This window comes from Phyllobates terribilis, unplaced genomic scaffold, assembly GCF_046119375.1.
Source record: "Phyllobates terribilis strain yellow unplaced genomic scaffold, ASM4611937v1 Scaffold_1__5_contigs__length_1240528914, whole genome shotgun sequence".
Lineage (NCBI taxonomy): Eukaryota > Metazoa > Chordata > Amphibia > Anura > Dendrobatidae > Phyllobates > Phyllobates terribilis.
This window is the reverse complement of record NW_027362761.1, coordinates 620,319,760-620,336,064: the sequence shown is the minus strand read 5'-3', so window position 1 is coordinate 620,336,064 and position 16,305 is coordinate 620,319,760. Positions and strand designations below refer to the sequence as shown.

General features: G+C 50.7%; 1 protein-coding gene across 1 annotated transcript in view; it reads right to left on the bottom strand.

Moving 5' to 3' along the window:
- Positions 1-16,305, bottom strand: part of TAF1C (TATA-box binding protein associated factor, RNA polymerase I subunit C) — a 126,337-nt gene that overhangs the window by 25,054 nt on the left and 84,978 nt on the right. The window contains exons 7-8 of the mRNA XM_073684376.1: positions 6,644-6,882; positions 6,255-6,374 (exon numbers count right to left, since the gene is read on the bottom strand). Coding sequence (XP_073540477.1) covers positions 6,255-6,374; positions 6,644-6,882 — 359 coding nt within the window. The remainder of the gene's footprint in view (positions 1-6,254; positions 6,375-6,643; positions 6,883-16,305) is intronic.

The following is a 16,305-nucleotide window of genomic DNA, read 5'->3' as shown; positions in this document are numbered from 1 at the left end:
TTAAATATTTAAAAATGTAACCCCTCCCTGTCCTATTACATCATACAATTACACTGTTAACCGGTTTTCAATGGAGAACTTATTGAGTGGTGGGGATCTGACTGCTGGGATCCGCACCGATCACCAAGTCCCCATTGTAGTGCAGCGGCACGTTCCACCACTGCGCCATTCATTCCCTATGTGGCTGCTTCACTTGGCTTTTTCTGGCAGCTCCACAGAGAATGAAGGGACCAAAGATCCGACCTGTGATGCCATTTGGAAGCAGGGTTAAAAGTTCCCAGTCCTACCGACCATTGCAGGTCCCAGCGGTTAAACCTCATTGATCAATAAATTATCACCTCTATTGGGGAACGGTGAAAACAAGCTATCACCCAAGAACCCCTTTCATAGAAATCACAGGACTGTACATCAGTTATGGTGTGGGCACAGCCGCCCCTATCCACGGCAAGACGCCGCCCCTATCCACGGCAAGACGCCGCCCCTATCCACGGCAAGACGCCGCCCCTCCTGTTTCTCAGATTGGATGGTTTTCTATGGCTTGCAAGACACACCTTTTCCTGCATATATAATCATAAACATCATGGCTGATGTCAGGGAAATATTAACAATTTCTCCCAAACCCCTCTTGCCTCTCACCCCTCCCTTATCCACCATTTGTGACAAGAGGAGAGCTGACAGTCCAGCATCAGTCTCTATGCTAATTAACACCCACAGCAGAAGTGGCTTAGACAGATGCTGGCACAAAGAGAGGTACTACAGACCCATTTAGCAGACGAGTGTGTTTTCTTCTGACACAGAGAGGAGGACGCAGCTCGTTAAGATCAAATGCACTCACAATAATTAAGACAATTCCCCAGCTGCAAACTGCAGGATTTTCGGCTCCGATACGAAATATGGAATAACTAACGTTCCATAAGTCCGATAATTATGGGACCTATATTTTTAGTGGCAAGATCAGCCAAGGAACAATATGCTTAATTTTCCATAGCTGTGAGCTGCTTCTGGGAGCGGTAATGCAAAAGTACCAGAATAACGGATCGCAGCTACGCCATGTATGATCTCTAAAGAAAGGTAAATTCATAACGGAAAATATGGCGTCGCTTGCAAGCTTCTGCGAGCAACCAGGGATAAGTTATCGTGGAAGTTAGATATTTTAATAAAAACACGAAGGTTGGAGCCAGAGCCCACATGATGTCTTCACAGGGGTGTGTGGGCCGATCTTCCCCTTTGGCATAAAAGAGCCAACTGAAGATTGATCCATATTCATTGCTGGGAGGTATAGCGAGAGTGTATAAGCAACGGATCATGTTCAATAATGTTCAAATCAAAGTGGGTTGCCCCCCCCCTCCAGCTCCATTAAATAGTCTCAGCAATCCTATACTAGGAAAAACTAGGACTATTCAGCCTGGAAAAGAGAAGGTTGAGGGGGGACATAATAAATGTGTACAAATATGTTAGGGGACAGTATAGAGATCTTGCCCGGGATTTGTTCAAAAGGAGGGATATTACGGTAACAAGAGGGCATTCACTAAGACTGGAAGAGAAAAGGTTTCAGCACCAGCATAGGAAGGGGTTCTTTACGGTAAGAGCAGTGAGAATATGGAATTCACTGAGTGAGGAGACGGTAATTTCGGATTCACTACACCAGTTCAAGCGGGGACTGGATGCATTTCTAGATACCAGGCAGATTTCAGCATATACTTAAAAATAAAATAAAATAGTAGGTTGATACAGGGATTTATTCTGACTGCTGGTTTCAGAGTCGGGAGGGAATTTTTCCTCAGGTGAAGATTGGCCAAATCATTTGGGGTTTTTGGCCTCCTCTGGATCAACTTTAGCAATTACAGAACTAACAGGTCGAACTTGATGGACGCAAGTCTTTAGTCGGCTTTACAAACTATGTTACTATAGTAAGGTTCTTCTTTAATCCTGTTTTGTGTAACTGTATACTCCGTACTGTAAATGTCCCCTTTGTAAAATCCTTAAAATTTTCATAACACTCCCTCCCTTTTGGATTAAATATAAAATTTAATAGTTCTGTCCTGTAATCATTCCCTCCCCTGAAGCCATATACGCTACCAAAATGCAGGCGTCCAGCCAGGCCTGTATTATAATCCAAACTCGGCCGGTGGTGGCAGCGAATAATAATAATTGGGCTATCGTGAAGCCGGCAGTAACCGTAGGGGGCGTGTACACATATTCCATGCGTTGGAATCCAGAGGTGTGAGGCCATATGCTTTCTGCTCGCTTGCAGATAGCTGCGCAGTGAGTAGTCTGGATCGTGTGCTCGAGAATCCCTGCTCAATCTTGTGAATAATTGACAGAGTCACCGGTCCCTTATTCAGAAGCACCCACAACTGCCGGAGCCCGGCGTGCCTACAGTCACTGGTTCCTTATTCAGAAGCACCCACAACTGCTGGAGCCTGGCGTGCCTACAGTCACTGGTCCCTTATTCAGGAGAGTCCACAATCGCTGGAGCCTGGCGTGCCTACAGTCACTGGTTCCTTATTCAGAAGCACCCACAACTGCCGGAGCCTGGCGTGCCTACAGTCACTGGTCCCTTATTCAGGAGAGTCCACAATCGCTGGAGCCTGGCGTGCCTACAGTCACTGGTCCCTTATTCAGGAGAGCCCACAACTGCCGGAGCCTGGTGTGCCTACAGTCACTGGTCCCTTATTCAGGAGAGTCCACAATCGCTGGAGCCTGGCGTGCCTACAGTCACTGGTCCCTTATTCAGGAGAGTCCACAATCGCTGGAGCCTGGCGTGCCTACAGTCACTGGTCCCTTATTCAGAAGAGTCCACAATCGCTGGAGCCTGGCAAGCCTAGTCACTGGTCCCTTATTCAGAAGCACCCACAACTGCCGGAGCCAAGCGTGCTTACAGTCATCTGTCCCTCATCCAGATGCGCCAATAGTCGCAGGAGTCAGGCATGCCTACAGTCACTGGTCCCTTTTTCAGAAGGACCCACAACTGCCGGAGCCAAGCGTGCTTACAGTCATCTGTCCCTCATCCAGATGCGCCAACAGTCGCAGGAGTCAGGCGTGCCTACAGTCAATGGTTCCTTTTTCAGAAGCACCCACAACTGCCGGAGCCTGGCGTGCCTACAGTCACTGGTCCCTTATTCAGGAGAGCCCACAACTGCTGGAGCCTGGCGTGCCTACAGTCACTGGTCCCTTTTTCAGAAGCACCCACAACTGCCGGAGCCTGGCGTGCCTACAGTCACCGGTCCGTTATTCAGGAGAGCCCACAACTGCCCGAGCCTGGCGTGCCTACAGTCACCGGCCCCTTATTCAGGAGAGCCCACAACTGCTGGAGCCTGGCGTGCCTACAGTCACTGGTCCCTTATTCAGGAGAGCCCACAACTGCCGGAGCCTGGCGTGACTGCAGTCACCGGTCCCTTATTCAGGAGCCCACAATCGCTGGAGCCTGGCGTGACTACAGTCACTGGTCCCTTATTCAGGAGAGCCCACAACTGCCAGAGCCTGGCGTGCCTACAGTCACTGGTCCCTTATTCAGGAGAGCCCACAATCGCTGGAGCCTGGCGTGACTACAGTCACTGGTCCCTTATTCAGGAGAGCCCACAACTGCCAGAGCCTGGCGTGCCTACAGTCACTGGTCCCTTATTCAGGAGAGCCCACAACTGCCGGAGCCTGGCGTGCCTACAGTCACTGGTCCCTTTTTCAGAAGCACCCACAACTGCCGGAGCCTGGCGTGACTACAGTCACCGGTCCGTTATTCAGGAGAGCCCACAACTCCAGGAGCCTGGCGTGACTACAGTCACCGGTCCGTTATTCAGGAGAGCCCACAACTGCCCGAGCCTGGCGTGCCTACAGTCACCGGCCCCTTACTCAGGAGAGCCCACAACTGCTGGAGCCTGGCGTGCCTACAGTCACTGGTCCCTTTTTCAGAAGCACCCACAACTGCCGGAGCCTGGCGTGCCTACAGTCACTGGTCCCTTATTCAGGAGAGCCCAAAACTGCCGGAGCCTGGCGTGCCTACAGTCACTGGTCCCTTATTCAGGAGAGCCCACAACTGCCGGAGCCTGGCGTGCCTACAGTCACCGGTCCCTTATTCAGGAGCCCACAATCGCTGGAGCCTGGCGTGCCTACAGTCACTGGTCCCTTATTCAGGAGAGCCCACAACTGCCGGAGCCTGGCGTGCCTACAGTCACCGGTCCCTTATTCAGGAGCCCACAATCGCTGGAGCCTGGCGTGCCTACAGTCACTGGTCCCTTATTCAGGAGAGCCCACAACTGCCGGAGCCTGGCGTGACTACAGTCACCGGTCCCTTATTCAGGAGCCCACAATCGCTGGAGCCTGGCGTGCCTACAGTCACTGGTCCCTTATTCAGGAGAGCCCACAACTGCCAGAGCCTGGCGTGCCTACAGTCACTGGTCCCTTATTCAGGAGAGCCCACAACTGCCGGAGCCTGGCGTGACTACAGTCACCGGTCCGTTATTCAGGAGAGCCCAAAACTGCCGGAGCCTGGCGTGACTACAGTCACCGGTCCGTTATTCAGGAGAGCCCACAACTGCCCGAGCCTGGCGTGCCTACAGTCACCGGCCCCTTATTCAGGAGAGCCCACAACTGTCGGAGCCTGGCATGCCTACAGTCACTGGTCCCTTATTCAGGAGAGCCCACAACTGCTGGAGTCAGGCGTGCCTACAGTCACTGGTCCCTTATTCAGAAGCACCCACAACTGCCGGAGCCTGGCGTGCCTACAGTCACTGGTCCCTTATTCAGGAGAGCCCACAATCGCTGGAGCCTAGCTTCACAGGAGCCAGGCGTGCCCACTGTCACCGGTCCCTTATTCAGGAGAGCCCACAATCGCTGGAGCCTAGCTTCACAGGAGCCAGGCGTGCCCACTGTCACCGGTCCCTTATTCAGGAGAGCTCACAATCGCTGGAGCCTAGCTTCACAGGAGCCAGGCGTGCCCACCGTCACCGGTCCCTTATTCAGAAGAGCCCACAATCGCGGGAGCCTAGCTTCACAGGAGCCAGGCGTGCCCACCGTCACCGGTACCGTCACCGGTCCCTTATTCAGGAGAGCCCACAATTGCTGGAGCCTAGCTTCACAGGAGCCAGGCGTGCCCACCGTCACCGGTCCCTTGTTCAGGAGAGCCCACAACTGCCGGAGCCTGGCGTGCCTACAGTCACTGGTCCCTTATTCAGGAGAGCCCACAATCGCTGGAGCCTGGCTTCACAGGAGCCAGGCGTGCCCACCGTCACCGGTCCCTTGTTCAGGAGAGCCCACAACTGCCGGAGCCTGGCGTGCCTACAGTCACTGGTCCCTTTTTCAAAAGCACCCACAACTGCCGGAGCCTGGCGTGACAACAGTCACCGGTCCCTTATTCAGGAGAGCCCACAATCGCTGGAGCCTGGCGTGCCTACAGTCACTGGTCCCTTATTCAGGAGAGCCCACAATCGCTGGAGTCTGGCTTCACAGGAGCCTGGCGTGCCCACCGTCACCGGTCCCTTATTCAGGAGAGCCCACAATCGCTGGAGCCTGGCGTGCCTACAGTCACTGGTCCCTTTTTCAGAAGCACCCACAACTGCCGGAGCCTGGCGTGCCTACAGTCACTGGTCCCTTATTCAGGAGAGCCCACAATCGCTGGAGCCTGGCGTGCCTACAGTCACTGGTCCCTTATTCAGAAGCACCCACAACTGCCGGAGCCTGGCGTGCCTACAGTCACTGGTCCCTTATTCAGGAGAGCCCACAATCGCTGGAGTCAGGCGTGCCTACAGTCACTGGTCCCTTTTTCAGAAGCAACCACAACTGCCGGAGCCTGGCGTGCCTACAGTCACCGGTCCCTTATTCAGAAGCACCCACAACTGCCGGAGCCTGGCGTGCCTACAGTCACTGGTCCCTTATTCAGGAGAGCCCACAATCGCTGGAGTCTAGCTTCACAGGAGCCAGGCGTGCCCACTGTCACCGGTCCCTTATTCAGGAGAGCCCACAATCGCTGGAGCCTAGCGTGCCTACAGTCACTGGTCCCTTATTCAGGAGAGCCCACAATCGCTGGAGCCTGGCGTGCCTACAGTCACTGGTCCCTTATTCAGGAGAGCCCACAATCGCTGGAGCCTAGCTTCACAGGAGCCAGGCGTGCCCATTGTCAGCGGTCCCTTGTTCAGGCACACATACAGTCACCGGAGCCAGGCATGCCTACAGTCGCCAGTCACTTATCCAGCGGCGCCTACAGTCAGCCATGTACAGAATACTTCATAAAGTCAGTCGTATATATACCCCAGGCTTACCTTGCTCGTGTTGTCCGGTGCTCACTTGCTGGATTCGCTCTTTTAGCTCATAAACAGCCGCATCTCCGAGTAATTTCACTCCCAGTTCATGACACTCATCCACGAGACACTGCTGGAAATCTGACCGAGGATAAGGAAGCCAAAAACATATCCAGATACCCCAGAGAGGAGGACAGGGAGACAGCGGAGACCCCATCATGCGGCAAAGGCGGGGGAGAGGAGACCACAACATACAGACAAAGAAGGTAAAGAGCAGACCCTCCCCACATAGCAAACATGGGTGATACAGGTGACCCCACATACAGCAGAGACCAGCGAGACAGAAGAAACCTGTGAGAGACCGGTGAGATGACCAGGATGAATGGTTTATCGCTATTTTAGTTGGATACAAAGCTGGTTCATGGCTGCTCCCCTTGGATAGATCAGGCAGCCATATGATGTGCCAGGGTATGATGTCCAGGACAAAGCGCCCCCTGTAAGAGAACCCTGAAACTGCAGTTTCCTCCAGTCCTCAGCCATTCCCCCATTCACCAATTCTGCCAGTAATCCTGGAGGTACATCATGAATCCAATCACCGGTGAAATAGGAAAAGGAGCGAGCCAGATAAGAGTTGTGAGAAAATGGACAACTGCAGTGAGAGAAAGCAAGTATTACATGATAAGACGGAGTGTAAAGCCGGACAATGAATATGTAATGGTAAAAAGAAGGGAAAAAAAGTACCAAGAAACCAAAAGCAGGGCAGGAGGCGAAACACTGGAAAGAGACTGAGAAGATGGAGAGAGAGGAGAGGAAAAACACCAGGAACTAACTGATAGGGAGAGAGGAGAGGCAAAACATCGAGAAGTAACTGAGAAGACGGGGAGAGAGGAGAGGCAAAACATCGAGAAGTAACTAATAGGGAGAGAGGAGAAGCAAAACACCAGGAAGTAACTGATAGGGAGAGAGGAGAGGCAAAACACCAGGAAGTAACTGACAGGGAGAGAGGAGAGGCAAAACACCGGGAAGTAACTGAGAAGACGGGGAGAGAGGAGAGGCAAAACATCGGGAAGTAACTAATAGGGAGAGAGGAGAAGCAAAACACCAGGAAGTAACTGATAGGGAGAGAGGAGAGGAAAAACACCAGGAAGTAACTGATAGGGAGAGAGGAGAGGCAAAACACCGGGAACTAACTGATAGGGAGAGAGGAGAGGAAAAACACCGGGAACTAACTGATAGGGAGAGAGGAGAGGAAAAACACCAGGAACTAACTGATAGGGAGAGAGGAGAGGCAAAACACCAGGAAGTGACTGAGAAGACGGGGAGAGAGGAGAGGCAAAACACTGGAAAGAGACTGAGAAGACGGGGAGAGAGGAGAGGTAAAACACTGGGAAGTGACTGAGAAGACGGGGAGAGAGGAGAGGCAAAACACCAGGAAGTAACTGATAGGGAGAGAGGAGAGGAAAAACACCAGGAAGTAACTGATAGGGAGAGAGGAGAGGCAAAACACCGGGAACTAACTGATAGGGAGAGAGGAGAGGAAAAACACCAGGAACTAACTAATAGGGAGAGAGGAGAGGCAAAACACCGGGAAGTGACTGAGAAGACGGGGAGAGAGGAGAGGCAAAACACTGGAAAGAGACTGAGAAGACGGGGAGAGAGGAGAGGTAAAACACTGGGAAGTGACTGAGAAGACGGGGAGAGAGGAGAGGCAAAACACCAGGAAGTAACTGATAGGGAGAGAGGAGAGGAAAAACACCAGGAAGTAACTGATAGGGAGAGAGGAGAGGCAAAACACCGGGAACTAACTGATAGGGAGAGAGGAGAGGAAAAACACCAGGAAGTAACTGAGAAGATGGGGAGAGAGGAGAGGCAAAACACCGGCAACTAACTGACAGGGAGAGAGGAGAGGAAAAACACCAGGAAGTAACTGATAGGGAGAGAGGAGAGGCAAAACACCGGGAACTAACTGACAGGGAGAGAGGAGAGGAAAAACACCAGGAAGTAAGTGATAGGGAGAGAGGAGAGGCAAAACACCAGGAAGTAACTGATAGGGAGAGAGGAGAGGCAAAACACCAGGAAGTAAGTGATAGGGAGAGAGGAGAGGCAAAACATCGAGAAGTAACTGAAGACGGGGAGAGAGGAGAGGCAAAACATCGGGAAGTAACTAATAGGGAGAGAGGAGAGGCAAAACACCGGGAAGTAAGTGATAGGGAGAGAGGAGAGGCAAAACACCGGGAACTAACTGACAGGGAGAGAGGAGAGGAAAAACACCAGGAAGTAAGTGATAGGGAGAGAGGAGAGGCAAAACACCAGGAAGTAACTGATAGGGAGAGAGGAGAGGCAAAACACCAGGAAGTAAGTGATAGGGAGAGAGGAGAGGCAAAACATCGAGAAGTAACTGAAGACGGGGAGAGAGGAGAGGCAAAACATCGGGAAGTAACTAATAGGGAGAGAGGAGAGGCAAAACACCGGGAAGTAAGTGATAGGGAGAGAGGAGAGGCAAAACACCGGGAACTAACTGATAGGGAGAGAGGAGAGGAAAAACACCAGGAAGTAAGTGATAGGGAGAGAGGAGAGGCAAAACATCGGGAAGTAACTGATAGGGAGAGAGGAGAGGCAAAACACCGGGAAGTGACTGAGAAGACGGGGAGAGAGGAGAGGCAAAACACCAGGAAGTAACTGACAGGGAGAGAGGAGAGGCAAAACACCGGGAAGTGACTGAGAAGACGGGGAGAGAGGAGAGGCAAAACACCGGGAAGTAACTGATAGGGAGAGAGGAGAGGCAAAACATCAGGAAGTAACTGAGAAGACGGGGAGAGAGGAGAGGCAAAACACTGGGAAGTGACTGAGAAGACGGGGAGAGAGGAGAGGCAAAACACTGGAAAGAGACTGAGAAGACGGGGAGAGAGGAGAGGCAAAACACTGGGAAGTGACTGAGAAGACGGGGAGAGAGGAGAGGCAAAACACCAGGAAGTAACTGATAGGGAGAGAGGAGAGGAAAAACACCAGGAAGTAACTGATAGGGAGAGAGGAGAGGCAAAACACCGGGAACTAACTGATAGGGAGAGAGGAGAGGAAAAACACCAGGAAGTAACTGATAGGGAGAGAGGAGAGGCAAAACACCGGGAACTAACTGATAGGGAGAGAGGAGAGGAAAAACACCAGGAAGTAACTGAGAAGATGGGGAGAGAGGAGAGGCAAAACACCGGCAACTAACTGACAGGGAGAGAGGAGAGGAAAAACACCAGGAAGTAACTGATAGGGAGAGAGGAGAGGCAAAACACCGGGAACTAACTGATAGGGAGAGAGGAGAGGAAAAACACCAGGAAGTAACTGATAGGAAGAGAGGAGAGGAAAAACACCAGGAAGTAACTGAGAAGACGGGGAGAGAGGAGAGGCAAAACACCAGGAAGTAACTGATAGGGAGAGAGGAGAGGAAAAACACCAGGAAGTAACTGATAGGGAGAGAGGAGAGGCAAAACACCGGGAACTAACTGATAGGGAGAGAGGAGAGGCAAAACACCGGGAAGTAACTGATAGGGAGAGAGGAGAGGCAAAACACCGGGAAGTAACTGATAGGGAGAGAGGAGAGGCAAAACACCAGGAAGTAACTGATAGGGAGAGAGGAGAGGCAAAACACCGGGAACTAACTGATAGGGAGAGAGGAGAGGAAAAACACCAGGAAGTAACTGATAGGGAGAGAGGAGAGGCAAAACACCGGGAACCAACTGATAGGGAGAGAGGAGAGGCAAAACACCGGGAACTAACTGATAAGGAGAGAGGAGAGGAAAAACACCAGGAAGTAACTGAGAAGACGGGGAGAGAGGAGAGGCAAAACACCGGGAAGTAACTGATAGGGAGAGAGGAGAAGCAAAACACTGGGAAGTGACTGAGAAGATGGGGAGAGAGGAGAGGCAAAACACTTGGAAGTTACTAAGAAGACAGAGAGAGAGGAGAGGAAAAACACTGGGAAGTGACTGAGAAGACGGGGAGAGAGGAGAGGCAAAACACCGGGAAGTAACTGATAGGGAGAGAGGAGAGGAAAAACACCAGGAAGTAACTGATAGGGAGAGAGGAGAGGAAAAACACCAGGAAGTAACTGATAGGGAGAGAGGAGAGGCAAAACACCGGGAACTAACTGATAGGGAGAGAGGAGAGGCAAAACACCGGGAACTAACTGATAGGGAGAGAGGAGAGGAAAAACACCAGGAAGTAACTGAGAAGACGGGGAGAGAGGAGAGGCAAAACACCGGGAAGTAACTGACAGGGAGAGAGGAGAGGAAAAACACCAGGAAGTAACTGTTAGGGAGAGAGGAGAGGCAAAACACCGGGAACTAACTGATAGGGAGAGAGGAGAGGCAAAACACCAGGAAGTAACTGACAGGGAGAGAGGAGAGGCAAAACACCGGGAACTAACTGACAGGGAGAGAGGAGAGGCAAAACACCAGGAAGTAACTGATAGGGAGAGAGGAGAGGCAAAACACTGGGAAGTGACTGACAGGGAGAGAGGAGAGGAAAAACACCAGGAAGTAACTGATAGGGAGAGAGGAGAGGCAAAACACTGGGAAGTGACTGAGAAGACGGGGAGAGAGGAGAGGCAAAACACCGGGAACTAACTGACAGGGAGAGAGGAGAGGCAAAACACCGGGAACTAACTGATAGGGAGAGAGGAGAGGCAAAACACCGGGAACTAACTGATAGGGAGAGAGGAGAGGAAAAACACCAGGAAGTAACTGATAGGGAGAGAGGAGAGGCAAAACACCGGGAAGTAACTGAGAAGACGGGGAGAGAGGAGAGGCAAAACACCGGGAAGTAACTGATAGGGAGAGAGGAGAGGCAAAACACTGGGAAGTGACTGAGAAGACGGGGAGAAAGGAGAGGCAAAACACCGGGAAGTAACTGAGAAGACGGGGAGAGAGGAGAGGCAAAACACTGGGAAGTAACTGATAGGGAGAGAGGAGAGGAAAAACACTGGGAAGTGACTGAGAAGACGGGGAGAGAAGAGAGGCAAAACACTGGGAAGTAACTAAGAAGACAGAGAGAGAGAGGAGAGGCAAAACACTGGGAAGTGACTGAGAAGACGGGGAGAGAGAAAAGGTGAAACACCGGGAAGTAACTGAGAAGACAGAGAGAGAGAGGAGAGGCAAAACACTGGGAAGTGACTGAGAAGACGGAGAGAAAGGAGAGGTGAAACACCAGGAAGTAACTTATCGTGAGAGAGGAGAAGCAAAACACCGGGAAGTAACTGAGGAGAAGAAAGAGCTTAGATGTGAAACACTGGGAAGTGACTGAAGACAGGGAGAGAGGAGAGGCAAAACACCGGGAAGTAACTGAGAAGACGGGGAGAGAGGAGAGGTGAAACACCAGGAAGTAACTGAGAAGATGGGGAGAGAGGAGAGGTGAAACACCAGGAAGTAACTGAGAAGACAGAGAGAGAGAGAGGAGAGGAGAAACACTTGGAAGTAACTGATAGGGAGAGAGGAGAGGCAAAACACTGGGAACTAACTGATAGGGAGAGAGGAGAGGAAAAACACCAGGAAGTAACTGATAGGGAGAGAGGAGAGGAAAAACACCAGGAAGTAACTGATAGGGAGAGAGGAGAGGCAAAACACCGGGAAGTAACTGAGAAGACGGGGAGAGAGGAGAGGCAAAACACCGGGAAGTAACTGATAGGGAGAGAGGAGAGGCAAAACACTGGGAAGTGACTGAGAAGACGGGGAGAAAGGAGAGGCAAAACACCGGGAAGTAACTGAGAAGACGGGGAGAGAGGAGAGGCAAAACACCGGGAAGTAACTGATAGGGAGAGAGGAGAGGCAAAACACTGGGAAGTAACTGATAGGGAGAGAGGAGAGGCAAAACACTGGGAAGTGACTGAGAAGACGGGGAGAGAGGAGAGGCAAAACACTGGGAAGTAACTAAGAAGACAGAGAGAGAGAGGAGAGGCAAAACACTGGGAAGTGACTGAGAAGACGGGGAGAGAGAAAAGGTGAAACACCGGGAAGTAACTGAGAAGACAGAGAGAGAGAGGAGAGGCAAAACACTGGGAAGTGACTGAGAAGACGGAGAGAAAGGAGAGGTGAAACACCAGGAAGTAACTTATCGTGAGAGAGGAGAAGCAAAACACCGGGAAGTAACGGAGGAGAAGAAAGAGCTTAGATGTGAAACACTGGGAAGTGACTGAAGACAGGGAGAGAGGAGAGGCAAAACACCGGGAAGTAACTGAGAAGACGGGGAGAGAGGAGAGGTGAAACACCAGGAAGTAACTGAGAAGATGGGGAGAGAGGAGAGGTGAAACACCAGGAAGTAACTGAGAAGACAGAGAGAGAGAGAGAGGAGAGGAGAAACACTTGGAAGTAACTGAGGAGAAGAAAGAGCGTAGATGAGAAACACTGGGAAGAGACTGAGAAAACAGAGAGGAGAGGCAAAACACCGGGAAGTAACTGATAGGGAGAGAGGAGAGGCAAAACACCAGGAAGTAACTGAGAAGACGGGGAGAGAGGAGAGGTGAAACACCGGGAAGTAACTGAGAAGACAGCGAGAGGAACTGCGAAACACCGGGAAGTAACTGAGAAGATAGGGAGAGGAATGGCGAAACAACGGGAAGTAACTGAGAAGATAGGGAGAGAGGAGAATCACCGGGAAGTAACTGAGAAAATGGGGAGAGAGGAGAGGCGAAACACCGGGAAATAACTAAGACAGAGAGAGGAGAGGAGAAACACTGGGAAGTAACTGAGGAGAAGAAAGAGCGAAGATGAGAAACACTGGGAAGAGACTGAGAAGACAGGGAGAGAGGACAGGCAAAACACCGGGCAGTAACTGATAGGGAGAGAGGAGAATCACCGGGAAGTAACTGAGAAGACGGGGAGAGAGGAGAGGCAAAACACCAGGAAGTAACTGAGAAGACCGAGAGAGAGGAGAGGAGAAGCACCGGGATGTAACTGAGAAGATGGAGAGGGAGGAGTTGAGAAGCACCGGGATGTAACTGAGAAGATGGAGAGGGAGGAGTTGAGAAACACCGGGAAGTGACTGAGAAAACAGAGAGAGAGGAGAGGCAAAACACCGGGAAGTAACTAAGACAGAGAGAGAGAAGAGGAGAAACACTGGGAAGTTAGTGAGAAGACAGAGAGGAGATGAGAAACACTGGGAAGTGACTGAGAAGATGGGGAGAGAGGAGAGGTGACTGAGAAAACAGAGAGAGAGGAGATGAGAAACACCGGGAAGTAACTGAGGGGAAGACAGAGAGAAGAGATGAGAAAGACTGGGAAGTAACTGAGAAGACGGAGAGAAAGGAGAGGTGAAACACCAGGAAGTAACTTATCGTGAGAGAGGAGAAGCAAAACACCGGGAAGTAACTGAGGAGAAGAAAGAGCTTAGATGTGAAACACTGGGAAGTGACTGAAGACAGGGAGAGAGGAGAGGCAAAACACCGGGAAGTAACTGAGAAGACGGGGAGAGAGGAGAGGTGAAACACCAGGAAGTAACTGAGAAGATGGGGAGAGAGGAGAGGTGAAACACCAGGAAGTAACTGAGAAGACAGAGAGAGAGAGAGAGGAGAGGAGAAACACTTGGAAGTAACTGAGGAGAAGAAAGAGCGTAGATGAGAAACACTGGGAAGAGACTGAGAAAACAGAGAGGAGAGGCAAAACACCGGGAAGTAACTGATAGGGAGAGAGGAGAGGCAAAACACCAGGAAGTAACTGAGAAGACGGGGAGAGAGGAGAGGTGAAACACCGGGAAGTAACTGAGAAGACAGCGAGAGGAACTGCGAAACACCGGGAAGTAACTGAGAAGATAGGGAGAGGAATGGCGAAACAACGGGAAGTAACTGAGAAGATAGGGAGAGAGGAGAATCACCGGGAAGTAACCGAGAAAATGGGGAGAGAGGAGAGGCGAAACACCGGGAAATAACTAAGACAGAGAGAGGAGAGGAGAAACACTGGGAAGTAACTGAGGAGAAGAAAGAGCGAAGATGAGAAACACTGGGAAGAGACTGAGAAGACAGGGAGAGAGGACAGGCAAAACACCGGGCAGTAACTGATAGGGAGAGAGGAGAGGCAAAACACTGGGAAGTAACTGATAGGGAGAGAGGAGAATCACCGGGAAGTAACTGAGAAGACGGGGAGAGAGGAGAGGCAAAACACCAGGAAGTAACTGAGAAGACCGAGAGAGAGGAGAGGAGAAGCACCGGGATGTAACTGAGAAGATGGAGAGGGAGGAGTTGAGAAGCACCGGGATGTAACTGAGAAGATGGAGAGGGAGGAGTTGAGAAACACCGGGAAGTGACTGAGAAAACAGAGAGAGAGGAGAGGCAAAACACCGGGAAGTAACTAAGACAGAGAGAGAGAAGAGGAGAAACACTGGGAAGTTAGTGAGAAGACAGAGAGGAGATGAGAAACACTGGGAAGTGACTGAGAAGATGGGGAGAGAGGAGAGGTGACTGAGAAAACAGAGAGAGAGGAGATGAGAAACACCGGGAAGTAACTGAGGGGAAGACAGAGAGAAGAGATGAGAAAGACTGGGAAGTAACTGAGAAGACAGAGAGAGAGGAGAGGTGAAACACTAGGAAGTGACTGAGAAGGAGATAGAGAGATGAGAGGACACAGCGGAAACTGAATGGAAGCACTGGGCACTAAGGAGAAGATGGAAATACAGTGTCTTGAGAAAGTCTTCATTCCCAGTGAACTTTTCCACATTTTTTCATTTTACACCCACAAATTTAAATGTATTTTATGGAGATTTTCTGTGCTACAACAAAAGTAACAAGTATTTGTGCCGTGTAAAGAGAATGATAGGAGGTGTACTAATTATTTTAGAAGTATAAATCTGAAAATTGTGAGGTGCATTTGTATTCAGCTCGAGTCAGTACTTTGAAGGACCACCTTTCTCTGCAATTACTGCTGCAGTCTTCTGTGGTCCGTCTCTCCCACCTCTCGCTGCAGTCTTTTGGGGTCTGTCTCTCCAGCTTTGCACATCTAGAGGAGACATTTGACCCGTCTTCTTTTCACACTCACTCTCTCTCAGTGAGATTGGATGGAGATGTCCGTGATCAGTGATTTTCACGTCTTGTTACAATGGGATTTGGGTCTGGACTTTGAGTGGGCCGCTCACACACAGGAATATGCTCTGATCTAAACCATCTATTGTAGCTCTGGCAGGATGTTTAGGGTCGTTGTCCTGCCATCTAACTCCTCAGTCTCAAGTCTTTTGCAGCCTCTAATAGGTTTTCCTCCAGAATTGACCTGTATATAGCTTCATCCATCTTCCCAACACCTCTGACCAGCTTCCCTGCCCCTGCTGAAGAAAAGACTCCCCACAGTTATGATGCTGCCACCACCATGTGTGACGGTGGGGATGGTATTTTCAGGGTGATGTTCAGTGTTAGTTTTCTGCCACACAGAGTTTTAAATTTTGCCCAAAAATTTCTCCTTTGGTTTCATATTACCAGAGCCCCTTCTTCCACATGCTCGCTGTGCCCCCTACATGGCATTTTGCAAACTGCAACAGGGACTTCTTAAGGCTTTCGAAAATGTATTTCTTCTGGCCACTCACCCGTAAAGGCCAGATATGTGGAGTACACGAGTAAGAGTTGTCCTGTTTGACTGATTCACCCTGCTTAGCTGTAGATCTCTGCAGATCCTCCAGTGACCCATGGGCCTCTCAGCTTCTTCTCTAGTTAGCGCTCTCCTTACTTGGGATGTCAGTTTAGGTGGACGGCCATGTCTTGGTAGGTTTGAAGTTCTGCCATCCTTCTTCAAGTTTTGAATGATGAATTGAACAATGCTCCGTGAGATGTTCAGAACTTGGACTCTCTTTTATAACCTAACCCTGCTTTACTCTTCTCCACAACTTTACCCCTGACCTTTCTGGTGTGCTCCTTGAGCACTCAGGATTTTACTTGGGGGGGGGGGGAGGGGGAATCAGACGACAGGGGGCTGAATATAAATGTACCTTACAATTTTCAGATATATATATACAGTTGGGTCCATATATATTTGGACAGAGACAACATTTTTCTAATTTTGGTTCTAGATATTACCACAATGAATTTTAAACAAAATAATTCAGATGCAGT